Source organism: Cajanus cajan, chromosome 1, assembly GCF_000230855.2.
Source record: "Cajanus cajan strain Asha chromosome 1, NIPB_CcT2T_4, whole genome shotgun sequence".
NCBI lineage: Eukaryota > Viridiplantae > Streptophyta > Magnoliopsida > Fabales > Fabaceae > Cajanus > Cajanus cajan.
Genome location: NC_138517.1, coordinates 11,141,285 through 11,157,318, shown reverse-complemented (window position 1 = coordinate 11,157,318; position 16,034 = coordinate 11,141,285). Strand labels below are relative to the sequence as shown.

Sequence of the window (16,034 nt, the reverse complement as noted above, 5' to 3'; positions counted from 1 at the left end):
GAGTATCAACAACAAAAAATCATCACATTCCAATAATGATCAAACACAAAGTTTCCTATACCTCAAGAAGTTCATAAATCAATGGGAGAGGAAGAAACTCAAAGTCTCCAAGGTTGTCGTACAACTTATATCAAACTTAGATTCTCAGCTTCACAAGCTTTGAACATTCAACCGTAGGGAAGGATTAAAGGATTTTGAATTAGAAAAGAGGAAGAAGAAGGATTCAAGTTCCATATAGAACTTCTTTCTAACTTCTCTCTAGATTTTCTTAAAACATAAAATTATGAGATTCATGTCTTATAAAAATCTTATATACCCTTCTTTAAGTCGAATCAACTTAACTCAGTCTTGAGACTATTTTAGAGACAATTTAACTCTTATCGACCATTTATCCCCAAAGCTCTAAAATAACAACAACAACAACAATAAAATAACAATTAATTATATAAGTCATATAATTAATTATATAAATCAAAAAACATAGATTTACAATTGAAATATACTAATAATCGATTAAACCATTTTTTATACGTTGAACCTAGTTTTTTAATTGATTAAATTAAAATTATTAACTGATTATTTTATTAAATTTTGATTTTAAAATATTTTTTTTATTTTTTCAATCCTATTTTTTTAACACTTATTTTTTTAAAAATATTATCTTTAATATGATTGAGTGGAGAAATTCTATTAAAAATGACAAATTAAGTTTTTTCAATAAAAATTAATCATCTATAAAGACGAAATATTTTATATTAATAATAAAATTACGATAATACAATTAAACATTTTTTTATTTTATTTCTCACATATTTTTAATTAGTCTATTTATTTATTAAATTTTCACATATTTCTTTTTCTTTTTGTGTAACTTTGTACAATAATAAAAAATCAAATTAATAAGAAATATTTTGAAAAAAGAAAAAGAAAAATGAGAGAAGAAAGTAAAATGTGTTAATAGAGTGAAATGATAATGGTAGGTTCTCCTGACAAAAACGGTTAAACTGAGTAGGGAGTTGCCAGCCATGTCTGTTGAACTCAAGTTCTCTCGTTCCAATCGTATCTATCGCCCTTCGGTAAAACCACACCTCTCTCTCCCTCTCTCTCTGTCTCTCAAAACATTGTTGCTGATTTGAATTTTCAGGAAGCTCTGGAAGGCAAAATCGTTGTCAAAACTCACTCTTCAATTTCCCACTATGGAATTCGCCTTACTGTCAAAGGATCCGTCAACTTACAGGTACCCTCTTGTTTCATTGTTCGCTAAACGATCAAAAGGTGTAAACTTTATGATCAAAATCTCTCCTTTGTTCAGAGCCAAAGGTGGACTCTTATTGGGTTTTAGTTTCAATCATGTCTGTTGTTTTGAGTTTCGATTTTGAAACTTGTTTTGATGCCTTATTGAAGGTTCGTGGAGGATCAGCTGGGGTTGTTGAATCATTCTATGGCGCTATTAAGCCGATCCCAATTGTGTAAGTTTACTTTGAATTGTTTAACAAATGACTTTTCAAAATAATTTGTGTATTCTGGGGAAATTACTAATTCTGCATTTTTTTTATTCGTAAAATTTTGTGTGTAAGTGATGAGCATAGTAGAATATCTTAGATTTTTAGTTATTCAACAATGGATAATGCAGTGTTGCCTCAAAAAGACCAAATTAATTCAGTATTCTGATGTTGGAGATCCTATTTAGTATTACACTGTTCATTGTTGTCACTGTTTTTCTTTTATTTCAAATCTTGGCTAAAGTATAATTGACAATGGTTTCTACCATATTAAATTGGCCAAACATATGATCTCTTTGAATTAGTAAACCATGGTAGTCATCCTTACATACTATATGTTTTGTGGAAACCCTGTATTTTGTCAGATCAATCTGAATTTGTAATGGGATTTAAATTGTTCTCCCTATCGTGCCTATAATCCACTAATAGTACATGTCATTTTATGATCTGCAGTGGATAAATCTTTATGAATGTAACTGTATGATCATTTAAACTTTTTTCATGGTGAAAGTGGTAAATTTACCTTTGACCCTTCACTTTCATTCAGGATGCTCTATAGCTAACTCTAACTTGTAAGGAGATTACTGGTGTTAGTGAAAAAATCTGAAATTGTTCCGTCATGACTTTTGTAAATTCTTTGGCTCACATTAGGACAAGTGTACATGATTTGTGTGATTTGGCTTGTTACAGGAATAGGACCATTGAGGTTAAACCTTCTGGAAAGATTGGTTCGGGTACATCAGAGGTAGTGTATCAATAGCGAATGAATGAAATAGTGTCAATTGAAAGCAGTATTATTTTGTGTATTTACTTGAGTAGAGTTATTTTCTGGTATTTCTTGAGATGAATCATTTTGTGGCATGCCTGTAAATATTCTATTATCTTTAGTCTACAGGAAAAATAGATTGAGCCACTCAAATGGGAGTTTTATATATTGTGGCATAAATAAGAAAATTAAGCTTCAAAACAGATAGGCGTAACTGTCATATGATTTTCACAGAGGATCACACTTAATTATGGTGAAATTCCCTTCAATATCTGATTTGTGGACAGGCATCCAACAATAAGCCATAAGCTCTTAATTGATGATTTAATAGTTGTTTCATACATTATATTAGGTATCCTTTTCTATTGTATGATTTTATGCATCTAAAATGTCTTTTCTCGTCTAAATCCATCTTGGTAAACCCAATGGAATTTGAATTTGAAGAAGAGGATTTTAGCACTTAATGTATTATTAGTATGAAATCTAGCTCGGAAAGCATGATATCAGTTTTGATACCTTTTGGAATCATTTGTTATTTAGCGATGGCTGCTTCCTCGTTCATATTTTCTGTCTGTTGTCTGTTCTTATTTATATTTGTGAGCATATGCTATGAAGTGGTCTAGACTCTGGAATATCTGGGTACGATTTTGTAGTTTTGCTAAAAATATTATACCATGCCACAAAACTAATTGGAATCTCTGTCTCAGTTTGAAATAGCATATCAATATTTGTTTATGTAAGTTATATCTGAGTTCCTTTTAACTCGGACTTTCTGAACCGTAATTATTTTTCTGAAATATTTGATTGATGTACTGTTCATGTGGGCAAGGCTTAGATACTATATTGATGGACTTCTCTGTTAAATATTAGGTTTATGTGACTTATTTTCTTGTGTTCATATTCATTGTAAGTGTTGCAATCTCTATGGCAGATACCATTCTCATTGAATCTTAGACAGCGGGATGAAAATTTAGAAAGATTTTATGAGACTTTCCATGGTACAGATATTAGTATCCAGGTAAAATTTTCTTAGAATGCGCTTTGTTGGGCAACTGATCTTTATGATGGAATTACTATTATTAATTTATTATTATTATTATTTTTCTACTGTCCTAATATTGTTTTTCATCTCTTTTCTTGATATTTACTGAAGAATTTAAAATTGATCCACGGCCAATTATTTCTTTTAGTTGCACACTTGCACTGTCACTGAGCATGAAAGTGCCACATCATTTTGGTAACCAAGGTTTGGTGAGGCTGAGGCCATATTTTCAGAATCACATCATTTTGCAAGCCTATTTCTCTTCATTTTATTCTTTTAAATTTTTTACATAATTTAGAAGATTGGTGATTCATAGCCTCTATAGTATTTGGCAACTGTAGATATATCTCGTGGATACTTGCATAAATCATTATCAGCAACAACGGAGTTCATTGTTGAAAGTGATAAAGGTATGATTGTGTTTGGTCTGGATCTTTATTCTTCATTTTTATTTGTGAATGAATAAATTATTAAACTACTTGGTCTCTCTTTTGTGGAAAATTTAGCTGATCTTCTACAAAGACCACTTTCTCCAGAGATGGTAATCTTTTACATTACCCAAGACACTCAAAGGCATCCTCTACTCCCTGAAATAAAATCTGGTATGTTGATTTACCTTCAATGAGTAAACATGTTCGCTTGCAAAGACAGATGAAAAGAAAAGAAAAATTGTGCAATTTTTTCATGCCTTAATATCTCAATCACAAGTTGTAACTCTCATCTTCTGTGGCTATATATATTAATCTTTGTGTTACATGTTAAGACTACATGGAAAAAATACATCAGTAGTGCACTTGAAAAGTTGAATTGTATTATGTAAACACTAAACATCAATGAGGAAAGATCATATGGCTCATCCAACAAAGATATTCATGAATAGGTGGATTTCGGGTGACCGGAAAAATCTCTACTCAATGTTCTTTGTCTGGTCCTATTAATGGCGAGTTAACTGTTGAAGCATCTGCAGTTCCAATTCAGACAATTGACCTTCAGTTGTTTAGAGTCGAGTCCATTCTTCTTGGGGACAAAATTGTGACAGAAACCTCTCTGGTTCAAACAACACAGGCAAGTGATGCTGGATTTGTATTAGAGCATGTCTATTCAAAACTGGCTGTTAATTATTTTTTCATTTAGCAGATAGCAGATGGAGATGTATGCCGGAATCTGACATTGCCTATTTATGTAATACTACCGCGTCTTTTGACCTGTCCAACAACCTTAGCTGGGTATGTGTCCTGTTTTCATGATGATTCCTTCTCCAATGTATTTCACATGAGTAATGGTACATCCAAAAATAAGGTGTGTTTGATACATAATACACATTAAGCTATAAAACAAAGAGAATAGCACACGACAAATGTTTAAGTAACTACACAACTTTTTGTTCTATATATTATTTGATGAATAATAGATAACATAAGTAAAATAATGTCAAATTTATACAATATCATTTTTAATACCACATTCAGTCCTAATTATATGCATTATAAGACAAATTATCAAGGTCAACAAAATTAATTAAGTTTGCTATTTTTTATTAATTTTATCATAAATTCGAATTTTATTCAAAATATACCTTTTGCTTTAAGTGGTTGTTATATTTAATGTTAGTTAAAACTTATAAGTGAATGTATAAGAAATAGAGTTATCAATAAATTAAGTGTATAAAAGAAATTTATTCCTTAATAACTTTAAACTAATGATTGATGCTTAAATTATGATTGGAAAAAATTTAATCTGTTGTTTTTAATTATGATCAAAAGTAGTACTAATTATCATAATAAATTAATATTATCTTAATGAGAATGATAGTAGTGACAATTATGATGACAATGACTATAGTGGTGGTGGTGGTGGTGGGCTGGTGGCAATGGTAATGACAACTATAATAGGAATAGGATGGTAGTGGGTGGTGGCAGCGGTGGTAATGGTTAGGGTGTTGTTGGTAAAATATCAATGATGGTAGTGAGTGTTTATTTACATGGGACCGAAAGTTATTGAATGGTTTATTGAGTAATAAAAAGTAAGATTTTTGTCCTGTCCTTTTTTATCTTTTTTCTCCTGTTCTATGATTTTTTTGTAAATCAATTGTTAAATAATTATATTTGTTTTGTCCAGTACTATGATTTTTAGCAAATTAAAGTGACCCTTAGACAAACACACACAAGTAATGGTACATTATAATTCTCCTTCAATGTGTTTGTAACATTTTGAGTTTAGCACTTTTCATTTCACAAATATCTTCTAGTGAATTACTATGTGCTTGTAAAAACTCATGGTTACGGCAAACCGAAACCATAAGGACTAAGTCTGATGTTAATGTTATTATTTTGGTGCAGTCCCTTCTCAATTGAGTTCAAAGTTGCTATTGTCATAAGCTTTCAGTCAGAGCTAAGTAAATTGCACAAAAAATCTGATCCCAAAACACCGAGACTCTGGGTAGGTGCAGCTCCATTGTTAAATTTGTGATCATTTATTAATCTTCACATTGAAGTATCATTTTTATTTTAAGCTGGCAAAGACATGTTTGTTTCTGACTAGCAATTTTGTTTTTGTTAACTTTCAGTTGGCAATGGAAACATTACCGCTTGAGTTGGTTCGGACAAAGTAAGATGATTTGATTGTATGGTTTCTCAAAACATGACTTGACCTGAATATGTGATAAATATGGAAATGGAATGTGGCTATACTCATGCAACATTTTAGATAGGTTCGAGTAAATTGGGTATTTGGCCTTTTGAGTTTGTTTCATGTAATGTAACTCAATGTTTACACTTGCAACATTTCAATATGATTTACGGCAGTATTCATTCTTATAAACATTTTAAATGCATGTTTGGATTAAAAGTTTTTAAACTTAATTTGAATGAATTTCATTTTGCAAAAGCAACCTTGATATTGCTTTCAAATGAAACTTGGTTTCAAGTCTAATTTAGCTGTGCAAATATAATTTTTTTATAAAAAATATTACCAAACTGAGTTTACTTGGACAAACGTAAGTTGAAGGAGACCAAAGGGTAAACCAAACATTGCATAATCCATTGATTCTGATGAGAATTTGTATTTTGAAAACCATCACGGGTGGATCTAGAAAACAAGTGAGGTAGGGGCCAAAGTGGAAAAACTTTAACATATATTACCAAGTTTTTCGTGTCTTGTCCGTGTTAATTTTGATCCAATTTAAAAATATATTTTGAAAGAAAAATATTGTCATTATTATCAAACAAGTAAAGAAGAATACAATATAATCAGTGTTAGATTATAAATTTGAATTGTATATCATGTAAATAAACTATTATTCAATGTTAGATTATAAATTTGAATTCTCGTCCTTAAATAAGTATTTTCAAGAGTTATTTTATCCTTAGCCATGCAACTTTTCTTACGTTTAATTTTTAATTTAATTTTTTTTCTATTACTGTTTCTTAATTTTAATTTTATTTAAATTTTGGTGCACTCTATTAAGGACCCACTTGGAAAAGATCTTATCAAATAGGATGTTATTATACAAGAATATATAAGTACTTTGAAAATTAAAAATAAAAAAAATCGCATTTAGACAAAAGCATTTTTTTTACACAAGACATTGTTTGAATATATTGTTACATAACTATTCATAACTTTAAAGTGTTTGAATATATTGTCAAAACTACTTATAAGATATTTTTTCATTTTATAATAAAAAAATATCAAAAATATAAACTAATTATATATTAATATATTTTTTCATCTAGTAAAATTACAATAATGACAACAGGGTTCAATTCTAAAATCATATACATATTAGTTCAATCTCATATCACTATACCGATTCTAATAATTCAAATAATTAATATATCACATTATATATACCACAAAAATATTATACATAAAAGTTAGTTTTCATCTTTTACTAATTTTTAGTTTTTTAAAAAATAAAAATTTAAGTATCACAAATTGAAAGAAAATTGAGACACATAAAAATTTAACATGCAACTATTAATAATTTTAAAAATTAAAATATTTAATAATCAAAGCATGACTGAAATATAAATTAAGGTGTTAAAATTAAAATCACATATAGCTTAAAATTATAATGTAAGTTTAAAATATTCACCATTCACATGTATAAAACTATAAATAAATCTATGAGTATAAAAATGTAAATCATTTTTAAAACTCAACCACTACACAATAATTTTGAAAGAAAGATTAAAAAAAGACATTACTAGTAACGAATAAAATACAAATATTTAATTTATTATATTTTTTTGTGTAGAAGTTTATATTTATATTAATTTAGGTGAAGAAGAAACATTTAATTTAGAGAAGAGAAAAAAAAAACTATATCTGGCCTTGACAAGATGGTCTTTTTGTAAGTTTCACATTATGTTGCACAGATACGGCATGAGATTGCCGTGTCCTCGAGTCTGACACTCTTTAGGAGCAGACATAATGTGTACACATTTCGAACACTTCGACAGATCGTATCCACACAAACTGGACATGTCTCCATCACAGATACTTACAAATTTAATATGTCTCTCTCGCAGACACCAACAAAACTGACGTGTCTCAATTGACACCTGTCACCTGCAAATGAACATGTCTCCATCTCAATGTATTATTCGATACGTGGATTTGAGATTTTTAAAAAAAATAAATCTCAATAGAAATATAAACAAAAAAGGAATGATTTGAGATTTAAAAAAAAAAAAAGAATCTCAATGAAAAAATAAACAAAAAAGGAAATTTTTGAATTTTTTTTTAAAAATCTCGATAAAAATAGAAATAAAGAAGGTAAGATTTGAGTTTTTTTTAAAAAAAAAAAAGAAAAAAGAAAAAATTTGATAAAAAAAAATAATAAATAGAATTGTTTTTATCTCTTCTTACTTAACTTTCACATAAAAGAAAAGAAATTTTTTAATATAAATAAAAACAATGAAGGGTAGATTCAAGATTTTTAAAAAAAATTATGAATAGTATGTTTCTTAATAAATTTTTTTAGACATAGTAGATTATTGTTATATTAATATATAATATATAATATTTTTGTCATATTATTTATATTATATATATATATATATATATATATATATATATATATATATATATCTTTTCCACATGTCTTATAATTTTTGATTTTTCCATATTCCTATATCTGTACGTGTCTCTGTATCGTGTTTGAATCCGTACTACATAGGTTTCACATGACTTATTTTTTTTAGTTTCTATAAAATACACAAGTTTTGAATTTGATCTTTATAAAAAAAATTCTTTATTTTTCATTCTTCTAAAATTCAAAAACATTGATTTTAGTCCTTGTAAAATATTTTTAGACCTTGTAATATAGTAAATTTTGATTTTGATCTCTGCAAAATATTTTTATTTTGATTTTCATTCCTCTAAAATATAAAATATTATTTTTGGTCCCTAATAATAATTTTATGTAAATAAATCATTTTTTTAAGGAACTATAAAAAATTCTAGAAATGTCATACATTGACATAATTTCACTAACAGTTATAAATAACACTTAAGATGATCAATTAACCTGTTAATAAATAAGTAGTTAAAAATTATTATATAATAACATAAACTAAAAAGTAATAGTTTTAAATTTTATAGAAATAAAAAAATTTATAAAAAAAAATAGACACACCAAATCTAAAACTTATTCAGACGAAAAACATATTTAAACTTGATTTATTCTTATAAGTTATCTTGAAAAACTTATGAAAATAAATTAAAAACATCTTATGGATTGGTCTAGATATTTTCAAAAGCTCTCCCAAACACTTATAACATTTATAACATATAATAAAAGATGTTATAAAAGAGATTGTTTGATATAGTGTACACATTATTTTAGATAATTTTACTCTTAAATTTTTAAATAATATTAAAAATTAATCATTTTTACAAATATAAAATTCGAATTCAAGATCTTTAAATTTAAAAATTAAATATAATATCAATTGATCTATAAAATATTAATAATTTTTAAACAATTCTATTAAATAAAATATTAAGGTTCTTTAGTACCTTGACCCTACTAGTAGTAATAAGATAAATTTAAATAAGTTATTTATAAGTTTTTTTTTTCTTCCAAACGGAGCCTAATAAAGATAAATCCATATCAGCAAATGCGGTTGCGGTGGAAGTAATAATCTTAACTTAAAAAAGGCTTATAGTTAATGTAGTTAAAATGATGGATGATACTGATTCTTAGAAAGATGGATTCATTTTGCAATATAATTTCAAAATTCAAGAGTGATAAAACAGCACAGCACAGCTTGCAATGTGGTGTTGAAACTTGAGACAACGAAATTGTCATGCAATTATTCAACCGCAAACAAGTGATAATTTTAGGAGAAGCCAAAGTTCAGGTTCTGAATCATAATATGCAGAACAAGATGTCTACCTCATTGCTATGCCACTCCAACAACATCATCACTCAAGTGAAAACTCAAACAACATGGTATGTTGATATTTCTGACCAGGACGAACTGCCACAGATGGAAAATTTGGCTGGTTTATGGCATTAGGAAAACCTTGTGTCTCCAAACACAAGCCAGCATGCTTTCCATATACAGCACCTCCTTTTCCATGAACACCATTAACATAGTTTGCAGTGTAAAATTGCACACCGGGCGCACTTGTCCACAAGTTTAGAACCCTTGAACTTGATGGATCCCTCACTTTCGCCACGTGTTTCAAACCAGCCTTCTCTTCCCCACAATCAAGCACATAATTGTGGTCATATCCCATTCCGACCTGGTTTATGGTGTCGCCGATTCTCTTCTCAGATGTAAAATCAAAAGGGGTACCCTTCACCGGCTTGATTTCACCTGTTGGCACGGTGTTCTCATCCACGGGAGTGACATGATTAGCCCATAACTGAATTGAATGGTCAAGTATGTTCCCAGAGTTGTGGCCAGCTAAGTTCCAGTAGGTATGCTGAGCTAAGTTAATTATGGTGGCCTTGTCTTTTGGCACTCCCTCCATGTCAAGCCTCAGAGTTGTGCTTGAGGTGAGTGTGTAAGTTGCGGTAACAGTGATATCCCCAGGATAACCTTATGTAACAGAAAACAAAAACCAAATCAAGGGAAAGAAGAACATGATGATACTTAAAAGTGAGGAGAAAGGGAGTATATACACAATACACTACCTTCTTCTCCATCATGACTGTGATACTTAAAAGTGATTGAGGGGGTTTCCCCTTTTTTATGTTCAACTACCTCCCATACCTTCTTATCAAATCCAACATTTCCACCTGAAATTTGGAGAGGGGACAGAGTATCAGGAAAACAGCATACAATATTCATAGATTATTGTAAGAGTGTGATTTGCTTTCTTTAGAGAACACTTGAGACAATGTTATTTCAAACTTCATTTCAGAATCATAGTATTAGTGGAAGGAGCACACAATAACATCTATTGTTAGATAGTCCTTCATTCTTGAGACTTGGAGATAAAGAATTTATTTGGATAAACTTCTCCATAATCACTTTTAAAAGAGAACAAAAGTAAGAAAAAATGAAATAAGTTTCTCCATAATTAGCTTATACATAAGCTAATTTGTAAAGATTCTCTCATATTAGCTTCTTCAAAATTTTATTTTTAACTTGTGCATAAGCTAGTTTTAACTTGAGAGAAATTTATTTTGATTTTACTTATCTTTTTCTCCTAGAAGTTCTTATGAAGAGGTTTATCCAAACAGGCCCAATGTTGTATTGCCCATGTCCATGACAAATCTATGTGTCCTTTCCCTTTATTTTCAAAGTCAATTTTCAATGGAATGGAATAGGTATGTTAGAAATAATAGTTCATATTTTCATAATCAACTTCTATAATCAGACCTTAATCATAATGCAGTACTTCAGATGGCAAAAACTTTTTCTAAGGAAAAATAATTATCATATACACAATCCACAATTGGCAATTTCAACATCCTGGACAAAAGACATCACGAATGAAGACTATACAAACATAGAATTGATACCATGGAGACTGTTTGGGGGTTTGTTGACAGGCAAAGTGTACTGAACCCCGTCAAGTGTAAACTTGCCATCCTTAATTCGGTTCGCAACCCGACCCACAATGCAGCCAAAATAAGGAGCAAGACCTTTCTGCTTGCAAGCAAGGTAAATTCAGTAAATCACCCATCAGAGTAAAACTGAAAATTATTCACATGATACACGAAGCAAGGGAAGCTAATGTGAAAGGTAGATTTAACGAAATTCTATAAATAAAAAATCCTTGAAACCGCAACTTGTTTCATCCAAGTCCCTAAACCACTTACTCTAATTTTGGTCCTTAAAACATATGTTAATATCATCACTTAAATCACACATTGCATGCAACTTTGGACTAAGATAACTATATCACAGTTGAATTTTGTTAATTCTAGGGGTTAAAGTGACAGCAAATCACATTTTCATGAACTAAATTGGTCATTTTTTCCACAAAGTATCACTTCCATTGTTCCTTAGAGGTCATTCAATCCATCATTTAATTGTTTAAACCTGAAAGGTAGAATTTTGAAAAGGAAAACATGATGCCCATCAACCAAATAAGCCTATCCAAGCCACAAAAAACTAATTAATCAAATGGGACCTGGTAGGATTCAACAGAGTCGAGGCCAAGAACGACGTCGGATAACACCCCTTGAAAACACAGAGAGAGAGCATGTCATGCATCAGAAAAACAAACATCAATGAATGAAAATGAGAAGGAAAAATTGGAATAGATAAAATAAAATAAAAAAACCATCTTTTCCTGGCACGGATAAGGAGATGATGGTGCATCCGAGATTGGTGAGGAGGACCTGGATAGTGCCATTGTTGAGTTCGAAGGTCTCTGGTTTCGGGCTCTGATCCGCCATTGAAATTGAAGAGAGAGAATGTGTGAATGTGTATCAAATAATAATATTGTGAATGATTGTGATGGGCACTATCTTAATCTCACTCAGTCCAATCCTCACTTTGAAACATATGTACGAAGGTTATCATATGATCTCCACGTTTCGAGAGCAGTAATGTATCAAAATATGTTATCATAATAGTGGTATATTTTAATTTATGTAATGGCTCAGATTCTCAATCTATTAATGCATTTACTGACTTTATTTACTTTTTAGTGTTTTGGGATTTGATATTTATAAAATGGTTATGTTGTAGTAGTTTATTTTTAAAAAATAATAATTTTTATTTAAATTAATTAAATAAAATTATTAAATTGTTATTTATTAAAAAGGTTATGTAGTTATCATAATAAATAATAAATAAAAATATTTTAAAATTTGTGTACACAAAAATTGATAAATTATCTTATATATTATTATAAATATTATAGATTTATTTTAAAATACTTTTTAAGTCATTTTTTTACTTTATTTTTCAGTTTATAATTTAGAATAGGTATTTTTAATTCTCTAAATTTGTTTATTTAAGATAGATATTTTTAATTTTTATATTTATCATTTTTTAACTCTTGTAGTCTCAATTGTTAATTTTTTTTATAACATTGTCTATTTTATATTGATACAATTTAGGCTAGGCATCGCAACTAGGTACCCATCCGCATTTTCGATGGGGTTCCGGTTTTCCTGTCTCGCACTCGCTCTTTTTTTTGTTTCTAATAAATATGAAAAAAAAATTAAAATAAAATAAAATAAGATAATACAAATTTTTATATATAAAGGTTTCTGATTTTAATTTATATATATATATATATATATATATATATATAAGGAAGGTTATAACAACACCAGTGTAATTTTTACTAAATATTACACCGTTCAATAATTTTATATTAAATGTGAATTTTATAAATTCTGTTAGATTGAATTTTTTTTTACTCTTAGATTGTAACGTAGTAGGTTATTTCAGAAGGCCCAAAAGCTTAACATGGGTGATTTAGTAGCCTAGAACGGGCCGTTCCTAAACTGGAACGGGCCGTTCCAAACTACTAAATTGACTTATAAATCGTAATTGAGAACAAGCCGTTCTGGAGGGAGAACGGGCCGTTCCAAAATCCAAAAACGGGGCGTTCTGGAGGGAGAACGGACTGTTCCAAAATCCAAAACGGAGCGTTCTGGAGGGAGTACGGGCCGTTCTGGATGGAGAACAGACTGTTCTAGATGAGTCCCAGAACGGGCCGTTCTGATTTTAGAACGGGCCGTTCTGCATGTGATTTTTTGTACGTGATGAGGGGGTGCAGAATGGGCCGTTCCGGATTCGGAACAGGCCGTTCTGGCCACTCCGGAACTTCTATAAATAGGGGTTGGTGGTTGAGGAGAAAGAGAAATTTTTAGAGAGAAGTTTTAGAGAGAATGACTCTAGGTCTGTGAGCTCCTTTCTCTCCCAAATTTCTCTGTATGATTCCTTTTCTCTTCTAGATCACTAATGTCTTCTGTCTTTTCTTGAAATTCAGATTAGGAAGCTTGCTTTGGGAGGATTGAAGTTCCAGGTTGAGCTTCGGAAGGAAATTCTACTTCTTCTCAGTTATTGGCTATTCTGAGCCAATCTTCAGGTGAGGGAAGCTAGAATGTAGGTTGTTTAATTTCAGGAGAGTTAGGGAAACTTTATGCATGGTGTTCTTTTGTTGAAATAGTTGAGTTGTTGGGTGCTTAAGTTGATTTATGTTGTTTATGTGTAAGTTGACATGATAGATGAATTTTAAATATGTTGTATATTGCTGAAGTTGTTTATAAAGTTGTTAAGTTGCATTAAGTTGATATTGTAATGACTATAGTTGTTTAATTAAGTTGTTTGCATGTTAAAATTATTAAAAGTTACATAGTTGTATGATTGAATAAGAAGTTGTCAAGCTGATATATAATGTCTATTGTTGTATTGTTGTAAGTTGTCTATTTTTGTTAAGATGCATATTGCTGTAAAGTTGTTAAGATGTCTATTGCTGAAAAATTGTATGTTGTTTAAGTTATTAAGCTGATTAAGCTGTGATGATGAGTTGTTGATCACTAGGACTAGGGGAAATGTTTTCGAAGTTGCTAATCCCATTGTGTGGATCGAGATAGTTGTGGTGTTCTGAGAGCCCAATTTGTTGAAAAACCCTCCTTGGGAAGTTGTCCCTTGGAGTGGATGTTGTGTTGTTCTCCTCTAGGACTTAGTTGATCCCGTGTGTGGGCAAGGTCGAGGCACACGTGTACAAAGCGACCACGGTATAGGGGCCAGGTCGAGCTATACCGATTACAAGCAGCTAGATGTTTATTGTTGTAAAGTTGTTATGGTGTCTATTGTTGTAAAGTTGAAAAGTTGGGGACATATGGTGAAGATATATGTCCTATGTTGAGATACATAGTACTAAGGTGATAAGTTGAAAGTTGTTTTAAAGTTGAATCCCTTAGTACTGTGTGGGCGACATGAAAATAGTCGATCCATGTCATGGTTGAATAACCAATTTGAGTAAGGTATCTAGTTAGAGATGTAGTCTTTGACTAAGTACTGGAGGGTGCGTGGTACTTGGAGGACAGTGGGTGGACTAACTCCACATGTGGATTGGTGATGCTAGCCAAGGCCGTGGTAGGCTCATACCCAAATCCTTCTATCCTGATAGTAGTACTGGACCTCCGAGTCTAAGTGGCACACCTGAGCAATCGACTATTGTTGTCTATACCTGGTTCTCTTCGGAGTTCCTAACGCTGTTCTATACCTGACCTGGTTGAGATAGGTCAAACGCTGGATTCGGTAGGGTTTATGCCACCTAGACTTCTCAACCTCAGTTGTTGGAGATCTCCTAGTTGTACATGCGTGACGACGCATTAAATATTAAGTTGTATATTGTTGTTGTTGTATTAAAGTTGTTTAAGTTGTTAAGTTTTTATGTTGAACTGTATGGTCGTTTGTGATGATGATTGATATGCATTAATATCTGTCATGAGATACATTTATTACATGATTGTTAATATGATGAAGTGTGTGGTGTTTAGCTTCATGATTAATGGATTGTATGTTATACATGAGTAGTATTGGATAGAGTATGGTGTGACTCTATGAACATGATTGATAGTTGGATGATTGTGTGGTATAGACTATTGTCTGTACTTGTATGATTGATTTTTAAACTCTAGCTTACCCTTTTGTTTCCATGTGGTGGAACTGCGATGATCATACTTGGTATGGGAGCAGGTCAGGGCTAGCTTGGAGTTGAAGTGTCCGCTGCGAGACGGAGAGTTTTGATCCTCGTGTTAGAGTTATCATTTTGGGTAACGATTTTGCATGTGCTTGACCGGCACTAGGAAATATTATTTTTTGGATGACTGTAGATATATAGAGTTTTATTTTATAACCAGAAACTTAGTTATTTTCATTTTTATTTGTACATGTATATATGAGTTATCCAGCTTAATATTTCTTAATTCAAGATGATTTAATACTTCATTCTTATAAAATAAAATTGACGTAATATATACATTTCAAAATATATTAAAATATGCACATTTTGATACCTTCAAGTTGTTGTTTAATTTTAACAAAATTTGATATAAGCATTTAAAGTGATATGAATTTCCAATCTAACGGTTGGATTTATAAAATTTACATTTAATATAAAGTTATTGAACAGTGTAATACTTAGTAAAAGTTACACTGGTATTATTATGACCCTCCTCTCTCTCTCTCTTTATATATATAAGGGTAGTTTTTTTTAATTATATTATTAAGCAGGACGGGGTGGGACAGGTATTAACATCTTCATCCTCGTCCTCATCCCCGATTTT

The 16,034-nt window shown here is 30.5% G+C and overlaps 2 protein-coding genes across 2 annotated transcripts; one reads left to right on the top strand and one right to left on the bottom strand.

Moving 5' to 3' along the window:
* Positions 1 to 922: 922 nt before the first annotated feature.
* LOC109799882 (Vacuolar protein sorting-associated protein 26) lies at positions 923 to 6,130 on the top strand. Its single transcript, XM_020360529.3, has 11 exons — positions 923 to 1,076; positions 1,145 to 1,237; positions 1,405 to 1,469; positions 2,193 to 2,247; positions 3,200 to 3,286; positions 3,636 to 3,720; positions 3,817 to 3,912; positions 4,191 to 4,375; positions 4,448 to 4,536; positions 5,650 to 5,749; positions 5,877 to 6,130. The coding sequence occupies exons 1-11, from the start codon at positions 1,026 to 1,028 to the stop codon at positions 5,919 to 5,921; spliced, it is 951 nt and encodes a 316-aa protein (XP_020216118.1). The 5' UTR covers positions 923 to 1,025; the 3' UTR covers positions 5,922 to 6,130.
* Positions 6,131 to 9,593: 3,463 nt separating this feature from the next.
* LOC109801484 (Galactose mutarotase-like superfamily protein) lies at positions 9,594 to 12,307 on the bottom strand. Its single transcript, XM_020362562.3, has 5 exons — positions 12,062 to 12,307; positions 11,909 to 11,958; positions 11,295 to 11,421; positions 10,461 to 10,565; positions 9,594 to 10,365 (listed from the first exon to the last, which is right to left on the bottom strand). The coding sequence occupies exons 1-5, from the start codon at positions 12,174 to 12,176 to the stop codon at positions 9,743 to 9,745; spliced, it is 1,020 nt and encodes a 339-aa protein (XP_020218151.1). The 5' UTR covers positions 12,177 to 12,307; the 3' UTR covers positions 9,594 to 9,742.
* Positions 12,308 to 16,034: the final 3,727 nt, after the last annotated feature.

Bases quoted from the DNA above. Each gene is read 5' to 3' on its own strand.
- LOC109799882 (XM_020360529.3), top strand. From the start codon at position 1,026: ATGTCTGTTGAACTCAAGTTCTCTCGTTCCAATCGTATCTATCGCCCT. The intron at 4,537-5,649 runs GTATGTGTCCTG...ATTTTGGTGCAG, and splicing joins TGTCCAACAACCTTAGCTGG to TCCCTTCTCAATTGAGTTCA. The intron at 5,750-5,876 runs GTAGGTGCAGCT...GTTAACTTTCAG, and splicing joins CCAAAACACCGAGACTCTGG to TTGGCAATGGAAACATTACC.
- LOC109801484 (XM_020362562.3), bottom strand. From the start codon at position 12,176: ATGGCGGATCAGAGCCCGAAACCAGAGACCTTCGAACTCAACAATGGC. The intron at 10,566-11,294 runs GTATCAATTCTA...TCCAAATTTCAG, and splicing joins ACCCCCAAACAGTCTCCATG to GTGGAAATGTTGGATTTGAT. The intron at 10,366-10,460 runs GTAGTGTATTGT...CTGTTACATAAG, and splicing joins CAGTCATGATGGAGAAGAAG to GTTATCCTGGGGATATCACT.